The sequence below is a fragment of the Pempheris klunzingeri genome, chromosome 10 (genome assembly GCF_042242105.1).
Source record: "Pempheris klunzingeri isolate RE-2024b chromosome 10, fPemKlu1.hap1, whole genome shotgun sequence".
Classification (NCBI taxonomy): domain Eukaryota; kingdom Metazoa; phylum Chordata; class Actinopteri; order Acropomatiformes; family Pempheridae; genus Pempheris; species Pempheris klunzingeri.
The window spans coordinates 5,984,039-5,997,018 of record NC_092021.1 but is presented as its reverse complement, the minus strand read 5'-3'; the positions used below and the strand labels follow the sequence as shown (position 1 = coordinate 5,997,018).

The window sequence follows — 12,980 nt, the reverse complement described above, 5'->3', positions numbered from 1 at the left end:
ACACATACCCACGCCAGATGACCATGTGACATTTCACTAATCTCCATAAAGATATCTGCATCTGAATGCACATGAATTGAAAGAAACTAGTAAAAAGCTAAACCATCATCAGAGGACATTGCACTTATTTATTAAGCCTCTTCTGCATTCTATAGACTATTGCACAAACATGGTTAATTATATTACTATATGCCTCTTGCCTACAGATTCTGCATTCATGAGCAGATATCTGTTTGCAGAGATTAGGGTCTCACTGGTACCTGAAGCAATAGGCCCCACCTCACCTCAAGTCCTTTCCACTAGAAGTAAGGAAATGCCTTGAAAAGGACTAGCATGTAGCTAACCTTAGGTTAGCAAAATGTCCCTTGAGCCAAAAGAATTTTCAGAGAATACTTGGATGAATCCCATTAAAATGAGAAGCCTTTACAACCTAGACAGAATGACGCAGCACTGCTCAGGCAGAGAAAGAGCTGAGGGGTAAGACAGTTAAATACACACACACACAGACAGACAGACAGAAAGCAAGACATGGAGAGAGTGAGCATGTGCGCTCATGCTGTGCAGAGGAGCAGGGTTTCCTCCTGGGTCAGTCAGGACATTTGCATTGATCACTTAAGAACCTACAGTAACGGGTAGTAGAAGACCATGACATGTGGCCATAAAGCCTTCACACAGAAAGTGGTGCATTAAACACTTTGATGTTAGCCGTGTGGAGCTCAGCAGAGACAAAAACATGCATACACACATTTACACAGTTACCTCTGACAAGAACTCAACACAAACTCACACACTGGTGCTCAGCTGATCAATGCCTGCGGGTTCTAAGGCGCATGAACCGTAAAGGGTGTAAAGGGGCCTATTGTGACAGCTATAACATGCTGTCACTTCCTCCAGAGGGGAGTGGGACTTAGTCCAACTAAGGCTCAACTTGAACAATAGGACTGAGTATGAGAATTACATAAGTATGCATGGCTTCAGGTGCGATCGTGGCCTTGCTGTGACCTCACCTGACGCCACAGTGAGAAAAATAGGAATGCTGCATTTCATCCTTGTATTTATTCATGCACTCGGTTCCCTCCTTGTTTAGAGGGTGGTATGAGCAAATAGCAAACCCCGGCTTCTACATATCATTCACACAACATTAGCTCTCAGATTGGTTGTTGTAGTAGTGTAGTAGTGAATCATATTACATATTTCATCAGCTGGGGAGAAAAACCTTTCCATCTTTACTGATGAGTCCCACTGCAAGTGAATAAGAGCACCAGTCTAGACTGTGGTTGTCCCTCAGTTCATTAGATTTTGCAAGGATGGAAAACATAGTACTGTCCGCATTCATCTCTTTATACCCACAATGCCCTGTTTTTTTTGGCTCCGACAGGCCTCAACAAACAACCTCTCTCCCCTTTTTGTAGATTCGTTTCATTCTCTGTTCCCGTCCCGTTCATGGAGATTTTATTGCTTTAACTCCCGTGCATGTAACAACAGATCTGACGCAGGAGAAGGTGTGAAAGTGTGTTCCAGTTTGTAACTGCTCTTTTATTTTGAAGTTTGCACCTCTGTCATAATAAGAGTTTCAAGCACCTCTATCCAGGCATTGGTTTTAATTTTTTTTAAATTTCTTAGTTTAGATAGTTAATTTCGTCAACCAGTATCACTTTGACCTGCATGGGACTCCCATACAAAACGTTGCTTATAAAGCAAAACCTTCCTCATTGTTGCAAATAATCCATATTCAGAAATTAAATTTAAAGCTCTAATATCTCTAAAACCAAATGAAATGTGGATTAGAAGCATTTCTCCATCATTTTTGGGCCCCAACAGTGATGCATCATCCCCTATATACACTGTCCACCTCTAATGTTGTTTTCTACTTAATCAACAAAACAAATTCTTTTTTTTTTCTGCATAACTCATGGTCTTTTTGTTCTTTTCAGTAGACCAAGGTGGACTTTCTTGGGAGTGCTCTTGTTAGGCACTCAGTGGGCCACTGGAAAACATTTCCTAACCTTGCTCAGTGTTAAGACTCTAAAATACACGTCTCCCATTTATAAATGCTTCCAATGTGCAAAACAAAGGAGCACAAAGCTGGTGCACAATCACACAGTCACCCTGTCAGTCGTACTTCCACCACAACAACAGCATCTGGGGCTTTAGGCACCCGTCAGTCTACAAACAGAGTCATCAGCCACCTCAGGATATGATACCACATTGCGTGCTATGGCCCCAGTCAAGCAAGTATCGAGCCCTAATTCATCTCTAAGTGTGCTGTAATGACAAAGTCAACTGGCAGAGGCAGACCAGCCCAGCCAAAACAGACTCATGGTCTATCGCCTCACTCCATCTGCCAGACAATTGTCCTCATTAATTGTCAACCGATTGCTGCTGAGTGGAATTTCAAATTCAATTTACATTCAGTGTTTAGGGAAGACCAATCACCAGGGAAAGCTGTACATCAAAAATGCTGATTTGTTATAAAAAAATAATTCTCACATACATCAAATGGCCTGCAGGGACCCGATGAAATGTGGGATTGCCACACATGTGGAACTGCTATCTTCACAGAAAAAAAAGAGAAAAGTCCTGGAGTTGAGCAGATTAAATAAGAGAGCAGATTATGATTATGCGGTTGGCGCCTCAAAGGGTCCCACCACTGGTAGATTTCTACTGGCAGTGATGGGGAGGGGGGTCATCAGGATATGGGGATTTACAGCTGCTGCTGGTGGTGCTGCTGCTGCTGCTGCTGCTGCTGCTGCTGACAATGACAGTGGCAGTGGTGGTGACACACAAAAGGTTCATCTTTTACACAGCGCAATCTCTAAATAGGCCAGGAAAGCAGAGATTGCATTCAGCGAGAGAGATAACAAAGGAGGTGGAGGTCTCACAGGGTTAAAAATAGGGCAAATGTGAAGGACAACTAGAGAAAGAGAGAAAAGGAGAGGGAAGTCAGAGAACAGAAAGAATAAATGAACTAGAAAATAAATTAGGAGCATAGACGGAAAAAGAGAAGAGGAAGGAGTGATGTATAACAGAAAACAAGAGAATCTAGGTGCTGGGTGCGTTAACACTGGCTCTCCAGGCATCAGCGGGAAGTCCATCAATACAGTGTGTCTGCACTCCTCCTCCTCCTCCTCCTCCTCTCCCTCTATCCCTTGCTGCGTCATTTACATCATGGCGCAGCCCTGTTGCCAAGCTGGCTCTGCTGTCGTTATACATGCAACATGTACGGTACAGCACACACACCTACCACAGGCATGGAGGTCCACTACACACCACACTGCTGACAAGCCATCGCATTAGCTCAACTCACAACTAGCTTTGATGCTGCCATTGCAAGATCAGTCAATGTAGAATTTTTTGAAGATCAATTCAAATGTATTTCCTGCCAAGAGTTTGCATGTTATCCCTCAGTCTGCAGAGGTTTCCCTCAGAGGCTCCTCCTTCCTTCCACAATCCAGAAACAACTAAAAACCCTAAACTGCCTGTTGGTGTTGATATGTTTGTCTTTATATTCAATCAATGTATGACCTATGTGTATGACAGTGCTGTATCTTTATATTATGTTTCTATCTGTGATGTGCTAGACACATGTGTAGAGCACCACGTATTGGCTTGCTTCCTTTTGTTTCCCTCACCTCTGTACTTCATGTAAGTAATGTCTTGTAAGCCCATGTGGGCTGGGCACCTTTAGGTTGAATGAAAAATGATGAACTCATATATAGGTCCAGGTTGGAATCTGTTTGCCGGCTGGTTTGCAGTTTGAATCTGGGGTCTTTGTCAATGGAGTTTGCATGTTCTCTCTGTGTTTGCATGGATTCATTCCAGGTACTCCGGCTTCCAAAGTCCAAAGACATGCAGGTTAGGTTCATTGGTGACTCTAAAGTGACTGTAGGTGTGTGTGTGAGTGTGTATGGTTGCCCTTCTCTATTCATCGGACCTGTGATTGACTGGCGACCAGTCCAGGGTGTGCCCCCACCCCACAACGACACTTCCTACAGGGGATTGTCTCGCTCATCTTCTGATATTCTAATGACATGTGCTACCTCTAAGCTACCCACGGCTAAGAAAGAAGAATAAGTCTGCCCATACTCTTTTCTTGATTCAGTATTCAAATTCAGCTACAGCAAATATCACATAATATTCCCAGCCATTACATCCCGGCTCTCCCGTCATTGTGTTTATTCGTGCAACTAACGCAAATTAATAAACATGATCTGCCGAGCAAACTCGAACGAGCCACACGAGGCAAATATTTGCTTAGCATTTGGCATTTGGTCAAACCTACCCAGTAACTTTGACCAAATACCATAATATTAATAAGGGGACAGTATTTGAAAAAGAACTAATGGCGCTTTCACTAGATATTCTCTTAAGAGAATGATTAAACGGATATTATGACCAAACTCAATTATTCATTTGACTCAGCTAGAGCAGTCTAGTTAAATACAGAATATTTTACTTCACCTTGCAAGACTCAACATTTATGCCTTCAGAGTTATGGTCACAGCTTGTTAATATTTCATCAAATTTGAATACAGTATGGAATCGAGCTGAAACCTCCAAACACACGCCACACAAAGATTGTTCCTACCAACTTGCACAGATTGTTTAGGCAGACAGTGCATGCGCCTTATGTCTGAATAAATAAACTCGACACACACTGAACCACTGGATTTCTGGAGGTAGACGACCCCACAAATCCCACAAGGACGCCCACTGTTCTGTGTTCGTCTACCATAACAAACATGGGCAGCAACCAGAACGTTAAACCGTTTACATGTGGGGCAATTTGTGCTGAAAATGATGAAAAAGGGTCATACACACGATTTTAGCTGATGTGCCAACAGACCCAGACTGGAGCAGACCAGGTCCAATCAGTCATCACACCCAAATCATACTCATAATCTGCTCAGCAGTCGAAATGTGTGTCACCACTTTTATCAAGCCCAAATCCTTAAGAATCTCTGGGCTTTGGGTTAGAATCTATTTAGATTTGACAATTTTAAGTAACAAAGCTTCAAATATACATGATTATTTAAAAACTAACATTGAAACATTGACACTTAGCTTGAGCTAAAACTCAAGTTCTGACAGACACATAAATATTTGCTATTTTGCTAAATGATGACCTGACCCTTTTGTACACTGCTCTTTGGTTTGATAACAGGTTAGTTACACAACGATTGTAACAGCAGGTATTCACCAACTTGGAACCGTATCAAAATAAGAAGTTATCAGAAGACAACCTAGACAACAAGAATCACAAACATTGCATTTTGCAACACTATTATTATATCTGAACATCACAACCACACAAAAGCAAATCCTCCACAAAACCACACAAATCTTGTGATGGTGGCTCCTTCATTCAGAACACACTACATATACACATAGAACCCTCCAGACTTCACTCTTAACCCATAAATCCTCACACAGCCACCCCCAAACTTCTCTCCCACAGACACACACACACAGGCGCACTTTTGTGTTCTGTAAATGAAGCCAAATGTCAGAGCAGGGGCAGAACACACAAGCTCTACATCATCTTGAAGGCGTCCGTTCATCAGTACATACAGAGTGCTGTGTGTTGCAAAGCTTTCCCCCCGAGCCCTGCGCAAATCTCTGCTCTCCCAGGGCGCACAAAGTTAACATGGTTTAGGATTAACATTTATCGCTGGACTACGCCAAGTTCCAAAGTCCCCCCATTAAGCTCAAATGACCGGTTAACTGGAGAAACGGACCTGGTCCACAAGCACACATGGGGCACATGGACTTGTACTGTAAGCAGATAACGTGTGAAATCTGTCACTTTCAAAGGTTTCCACTAACTTCGCCAGATTATCAGTTTTCCATAAAGAAGACAGAGAGTCTACTATGCAACAGGTGAAGTGTTTGTTTGTGTGTACAGCTTCGGACAAAGGTTACAGAGGCTCCTCTATAGGTTTAGCTTACACACACACACGCACACACACACACGCACGCACGCACACACGCACACACACACACACACACACACACACACACACACTCTTTTCCCACTTTCACAAGTTCTGATGCAGTAAAAGAAAGAGAAATGCTACTGAGCAAGTGGAGGGAGGGAGAGACACACAAACACTGAGTGAGACAGACCAGGTAGCTAGATGAACTACAACTCTTCTCTTCGGTCTCTACAGGTGAACTGAGCTATCCGGATTTTGGTGAGTAAAAACCAGGGCCCACTCAAATCTGGCAGAGAGCGCGAACTGTGAGACGGAGAGTGCGAACTGTGAGAGGGACAGTGTGAACCGTGAGAGGGACAGTGTGAACTGCAGACAAAATGACATGCGTTGCTGCTCTTTTTCTTTATCTGTTGTGGACGCTAATCATGCTGCTGCCTGTGTTACTGGTCTCCCTGTATTTGAGTCTGCTGCATTTTGGATCAATATAAATATCACTGGGTCTATTTGTCCTTTTCAGATCAGGTCTCTTGGTTTTATGTTAGGTTTTTCATGAGTCAGTTTCAGATTGAAGAACACTAAGTAAAGAGACTCTACAAAGTAATTTGTACATAGTTACCTAGTTTGTGAGGGAAGAACCTATTAAAAAGATTAGACAAATATTAAAAAGGGACAAAACTTGATCAGGACATCCCAACATTTCTGCTTCTGTTTTTGCACATAAACAAAATAGAGGACCGGAGAGAGTGAGAGGTCACGTTCAACTGTAGCCACTGTTGAATGTTCAACTGTAGCCACATAACTGCTGCTTGTCTCAGCATTTAGCAGCACGGAGACTAAAGCCGAACGATGTAAGCACTTAAAATGTCGCCAGAGGGAAAACAGTCTCCTGCCTTAATAGGCCACATTATTTGCAATACATCCTGTTGAGACGTATTATTCCCCTGCAGGGCAACAGAAACAGCCTTTTATGAGAACAACTTCAAAGTGATGTCATTCAGCTGCGCCCTGGAGCATTTAGCTGCCTGAGCGTCTGAGTTACATACACCTACTCTTTGATGATGTCAGCTGGTCAGTCATCCCCACAGCCACAGACTACAGCCTGAAACAAACAAAAGGCTTTGACAACTTTCCTGTCCCATTCTCGTTTCTATGCCATCACTTCCCCCGAAAGCAACGTGCCACACTATACCACCATGTGTGTTGTCCTTATGTATATTGTAAGGACAGCACGCATTAATCAACGTTTCTGTGAATGCGCCAGTGTTAGCAAGCTGGCTAGTTTTCAACTGCAGTCCTTTGGTGAGCTGTTTTGAAGCCTACAAAGTGATGAAATGCACAGAACTAAGACTAAAAGACATCATAAAGGCAGCAATAGCTGCAAAAGAACAATTCTAAAGATAGAACACAAGCCATGGAGAGCAACAGGAAACAGCAAATCATCAGTACAATAATACAGCGACGACAAACGTCGTTTTGGCACATTCAAGATTCAAGATGTTTATTGTCATATGCACAGAAAACCACCACCGTACAGTGTAATTCTTACTCTACCCCCCATCGCTGAGCAAATACAATCTAAGTAACACTCTAAATTTAAAATAAAAGGGTCTAACTAAATAAATATAAGTAAGCAGAGTATAATAAACTATGACTATACAACACCTGAGCCAGCAGCAGTGGTCGTAAAGTGCACTGTGCGTCATGAAAACTTTGGTGGAATAAAGTGTGTTATAAAGTGCGCTTTGCATGTAAACAGAAAGATAACAGTATGGATTATAAAGTGCATGTTCAGTGAGTTAGTCCAGTTCAGAGTGAGTGTGTGTGGGATTCATTCACGAGCCTGACGGCCTGCAGAAAGGAAGAAACTGTTCGACGTGTAGTCATGCAAGCAGCGCAAAGTAACACAACACGGCCGAGCTGTACTGACCACAACCATCTTTTGACACATGCAGACATGCAGAGCACCATGCACCACGGAGTTGTGAGGAGAACATATCACAGGCATACATAGCAATATGTTAATAAAGCATATAAAACTCATCCCTACAATCTGACAACTGAGATTTGTTTATGTTGAAGAAAGACCATGCTTCTTATATCATGCATGGGCCTAACAGGTGAAATCATTGTTGTGATACACATAACTATATCTCAACCCTTCTGGTCTAAGAGACCACATAAAGGCAGTTTCTGTAGACGGAAGCGAGAGGAAATTCCATTACCATCCTACATAAAACCAAACAGTAAACAGTAATGAGCAGCAGAGGAAAAAGCCTTTCCACATCAGTGGCTCCCCAAAGACAGCACCAGTCCACTGTCCTGAATATGAGAAGCACAAGCTTGGACACATTTCACAAACAGTTATAGCTGTGCTGACTAAAGCCCCAGGAGAGGGCCCGCACTGCGCAGGACAGGCAGGGGAGGTCATGCTAGGTTCCTAAAGCATCTGTGGATCTGAAATTAAGAGAGAAACTGACCACAGGCCTGGTGCTTAGAGTTATCCAACAGAATGCATACATGTGACAAGCTGGGGGGGTCAGGACCAGAAGTAAAAGTGCAAGTCTCGAATAAATGTCTCTTTAAAAGGTACCACATAATACTAGAGCAGCTATTAAATTGTCCCTAGAAGTAAGATCCCAAACGCTGCAGAGCTCCTGTAGAGAGTGTAGTGTCTGTCATCATATAGTCGTATAAGGCCGCTCCGATCGGACATGTCTAACAACGTTACAGGTGGCACTGGGATGTCTGAGCGATGGCCTCAAGCCTCGTCAACCCAGAAACCAGCCCTGCCAGCCTTCATTGATTTAGTCAGTAACCCAGCTCAGCTCCCAGGCTCAGCTCTGCACAAGGAGAGGTAGAGTTGAAAATGATGGAAGGCAGAGGTGACGTGATGGATGGTTACTGACAAGAGCCTAACTGGTCTCCTGGAGGCAGGAAAGGTGTGTGTGTGTGTGTGTGTGTGTGTGTGTGTAGGGGGGGGGGGCTATGAAAGTACAAATCACATCCTTTTTTCCTTGTGCTTTTTCTTGCTGTGCGCTTTTTCAAAGACTCATTAATTAAAATTCTCTGAATGCCCAAATCATGTTGCATTTCAAACTGAAAGTATGACCCGAGGAGAAGACTGCTTTCATTAAAGCATTAGAGCATCCTCTTTATTTATTTATTTAGTATTTGCGTGATCACGATTCCAAAGTCTGGAGAGTATTCTGTTAAATCTCCCACCTTGAACCGCTGCAGTCAGTCAGTCCCGTTGGCATGGTGACTGAAGCTTATTTCAGTGTTATGCTTTCTGTATTAGGGTCAGCTAGCTGCTTAAAATGGCATTAAATGTGATGAGCCAGAAGTGATGGGATACTACAAAAGTCTGAATCTTCAGGTGGGAGTGGCCTCTGCATGGCACAGTATGGGAGGAACCACCCCCTATGGAGCACACAGGGAACATTTCACATGTCAAGCAGGTTTGTGCATGCATCGTGTGCAGGTGTAACCAGAAACACACTCAGACAAGTAGCACACTAAATTTAATCTCAGGCCGACTGCAGATTATCTACAACACCATTATAGTGAATTAAGTGTGCCTCTGACAAACATGCACACTCACTCTAGGTCTCCAAAAGCACCGGACCTCTGCATTTAGCCAATTGTTAGGTGTATGTGGCCTTGTTTCAAGTTGACTTAGCAGCTGAAACCACAGCTGGGATGTGGCTGCTCACTTGACACACCCCACGATGGATGGGGCACTATAGAAGGAGATCGCTGTGGAAAACGACAACTGCATCAAGAGGTGTCCGTCTCTTTTCATTTGAAATTGCATGTGCATGAATCATTAAACCGCTTGATTTAGAAACAGTCAGAATAGCCTGGCGACAGCGATCAGTGGTGGCCGTGCTTTCTGCTCCCTTACGAAGGGCATATCCAAGACATTACTGACCACATTGCGAACAAATGCGCTTGTGCTCCATCTCGGTGTCTCATCGGTCATTTGTACGTGTAGGGGCCTTTTGGGAAGAGAAGTGGTAGTTTTGTTTTAAGGCTTCAACACTGCCATGGCTGAGATATGAATCTGGCTACTCAATGAATCCTTTCTTCAAAAATATCAACCTGACCAGGGTGAACAAATGTACTGTGGTATGTGGTATGTCATTCTCAAGATAATATTATCAATCTTAGATAAGACGGCTTCTCTGTCTTCCAGTTACTGTGAAGAATGTAGCTAGCAGCACGTCACTGTGGGTTACCAAGTCTGCCATGTAAACAATGACATCCTGTATCATTGTCTTGCGTGTGTTTTACAGTGTAACAGCTCAGCTTTGGCAGGTACTGCGACAGCGAGCACACCTGACACTAACTAAACAAAGGTTCTGTAAAAATAATAGTCACTGAACATGTGCAAACCTACTGTAATGCTTGAACAACCATTTGAAACTACACGAGCCTAATAAAAGGTTACAGGCTGAAACAAGCTAAAGCATTAATATAGAACTGAGACTGCAAAATGTCCACCCTACATACCCATGCTTCAGACTGCAAAAGGGCATTTAATTATGTTTGAGACACAATTCTAGTGTTGGTGTAGAGAAAATGTCATTTTGTTCGTGGAAAAATGAAGTGCTTTTCAATCAGTCTTATGTTGTGGACCCCAAACTACACTGAGTAATCCTGTTCCTCTGCAAAAAAAAAAAAAAAAAGTTTTCACTTGTATTTGACTTGTCAGCTTTCCAGTTTAGCAGTGCAACAATGTTATGTTTGTTGTGTGTGAAGCAAAAGAAACACATTGAATGTCTGAATGGTGCACTGAAGTTTATGTCAGCGCAGTGATCGACTGTAAAACTCTTCGTTTAAACAGCTTGGTATTAGAGGCATCCACCCAAAGCTCCATTTATGGCAAATGAAAATCTCTCTCTCGCTCACACACACACTCTCACTTTCTTTCTCTCTCGCTCCCCCTCCTCTCCCTTCATCTCCCTCTCAATTCAATTCTCTGCCCTCCCCCTTCTAACTAGATAGTTTCCACATTAGTTGCCAAGTGATCATTTAGGCCTGTGCTGAGGATACTGCCTCTGCTGGCCGAACTAACAACACGGGTAGTAAAGTGCAGATGTGTGTGTCTACCAGTCCTGTCAGACCTTAAAAAGAGGACATGTCTGTTTGTGACAGGTCGACTCACCTAAGCTGTCACAAGCTTTATAACACCCAGAAAATGAAACGCAAAGAGAACAACTTTTAAGTCCTGCTTAAAACAGGAAAGAAAATGCATTTTTAAGAAAATTTCAATTTCTGCCCTGTGGAGAATTCCACAATATACACCCTAAACAACGCCAAATTCTAGTTTGGTACAGTGTAAGGAAGTTTGTCTGCAACCTGAAGTAATTACTCCTCTTTGTGATGCCCCATATCTGCCGGCTCGCACCATCCAGTACCTTGAACTGTAACCAGGCCAGATCCAATTAAGCCTCCCTTGCTCTGTGTCCTAAACACACATTTCAAACTCTCCCCGGCCTCGCATCACTATGTACCAGACTTCTCTGAACAGAAACACAGCCGTGTAACACACATGGTCATTTGCAGCACGCAAAATCTACCATCCAGGCACAACATAGCATCACAGCACTGATACTGCAGAGAGACTAAAAGCCTTCCCCGTCCTCGCTAAGCTACAGTATGTAGGGCATTGGAGGCAGGCTTGGCTTTGTTCAGGCAGATATCTCTTGACATTTGTAGGCCCACACAGAGCAAAAGCGGCATATCTCTACGTGAAATCAGAGATTTAGTAAACAATGTGTTTTTGCAGTCATGGCAGAGAAAGCAACCTGTGGTTGCGCACTGATAAGAACTGCTGATGGAATCACAATTTAGGGTCAGATAAAGTTGTGCCCTAGATTGAATGCCAAAATAAAGCGCAATCACTCACAGATGAACAATGGTGAAACAAGAGGTGAAACAATAATGCTATGTGCGTTAGCTTGTCTGACATCATTTTGCTTTACTGCACAGCGAATTGTCAGAAAAACGGGAAATTCCTCGTTAAAAACAAACTGGAAAAAGGCCATTATTTGATTGTACAATGATATGGAAGTATAGTCTAAACACAGTGAAAAACAAAGAATTCTGCACAAGCTTCCACTGTAGCGTAGTTGTTTTCCAGTCATTCTATTTAACTCACAGGTGTAAGGAAAACTGTCAATGTCCAGCCTTGGTTATTGTAAAGGCTTAAATCAGTGTGGGTGCAGGTCATGTTTGTGGAATCCTGTCTACAATTTGATACTGTCTCATAGTCCTTATTGTCGGGGGGAGTTTACCTTGAAGTTGCTGGAGTTGACCCAGGAACTGGCGATGCCGTCGACCATCTTGTCCAGTGCCGTCTGATCCTGCTCCAGGTCGTGGGACTTCTCCTTGTCCAAAATGTAATCAATGATTTCTTGGCCCACCTGCAGCCTCCGGCCCACATCCTTCTGCAGGACCTGGGCCAGGCAGTTCTCCATGCTGGGCTCCATCATCCTGGCCTCGGATAACCAACCCCTCTGGCTTCCTCAGTCTGCCTGGTTGAATGACTGACTAGCTACTAGCAATCTTCCACTGCTCAAAGCAGCGGGAATGACAGTTAAACAAAAGGCGCCCCGGTTAATGAGTGTGTGGCTGGGTGACCCGGAAAAGGGAGGGGAAAAAAATAGCCAAGTGTACACAGTCTGCTTGTATTTTTATCCCTAAGGACAGGCCTCGTCTTTGTGCAAAGTGCTAGCTCGCTAGCAAGCTAGTGGCCGTGCCCTGGGGATGGATGGAGCAGGGCTTAGGGAATGGCAGCAATGCAGCATGTGTGTGTCTGGACAGCAGCTGGGGAAAGTTTACTACTCCCTCCCACTTGGGTTTTTCCCCCCTCTTCTTCTCTTAGAGGAGTCTGAGCCAAACCGCTATGGCAGGGGTAGAAGTGGTTTTGGAGAGCAGCGTGCAAGGCAGCAAATGGAGATGGATGGAGAGGGCTGGCTTAGAGCTCCATGTCTTGTCCCGGGATCTGCCCTGGAGAGCCCTGAAGGAGCAGAAAGGACA

General features: G+C 43.7%; 1 protein-coding gene across 1 annotated transcript in view; it reads right to left on the bottom strand.

The window, feature by feature from the left end:
• Positions 1 to 12,980, bottom strand: part of clasp1a (cytoplasmic linker associated protein 1a) — a 74,351-nt gene that overhangs the window by 58,858 nt on the left and 2,513 nt on the right. The window contains exon 2 of the mRNA XM_070838555.1: positions 12,236 to 12,960. Coding sequence (XP_070694656.1) covers positions 12,236 to 12,433 — 198 coding nt within the window. The 5' untranslated portion in view covers positions 12,434 to 12,960. The remainder of the gene's footprint in view (positions 1 to 12,235; positions 12,961 to 12,980) is intronic.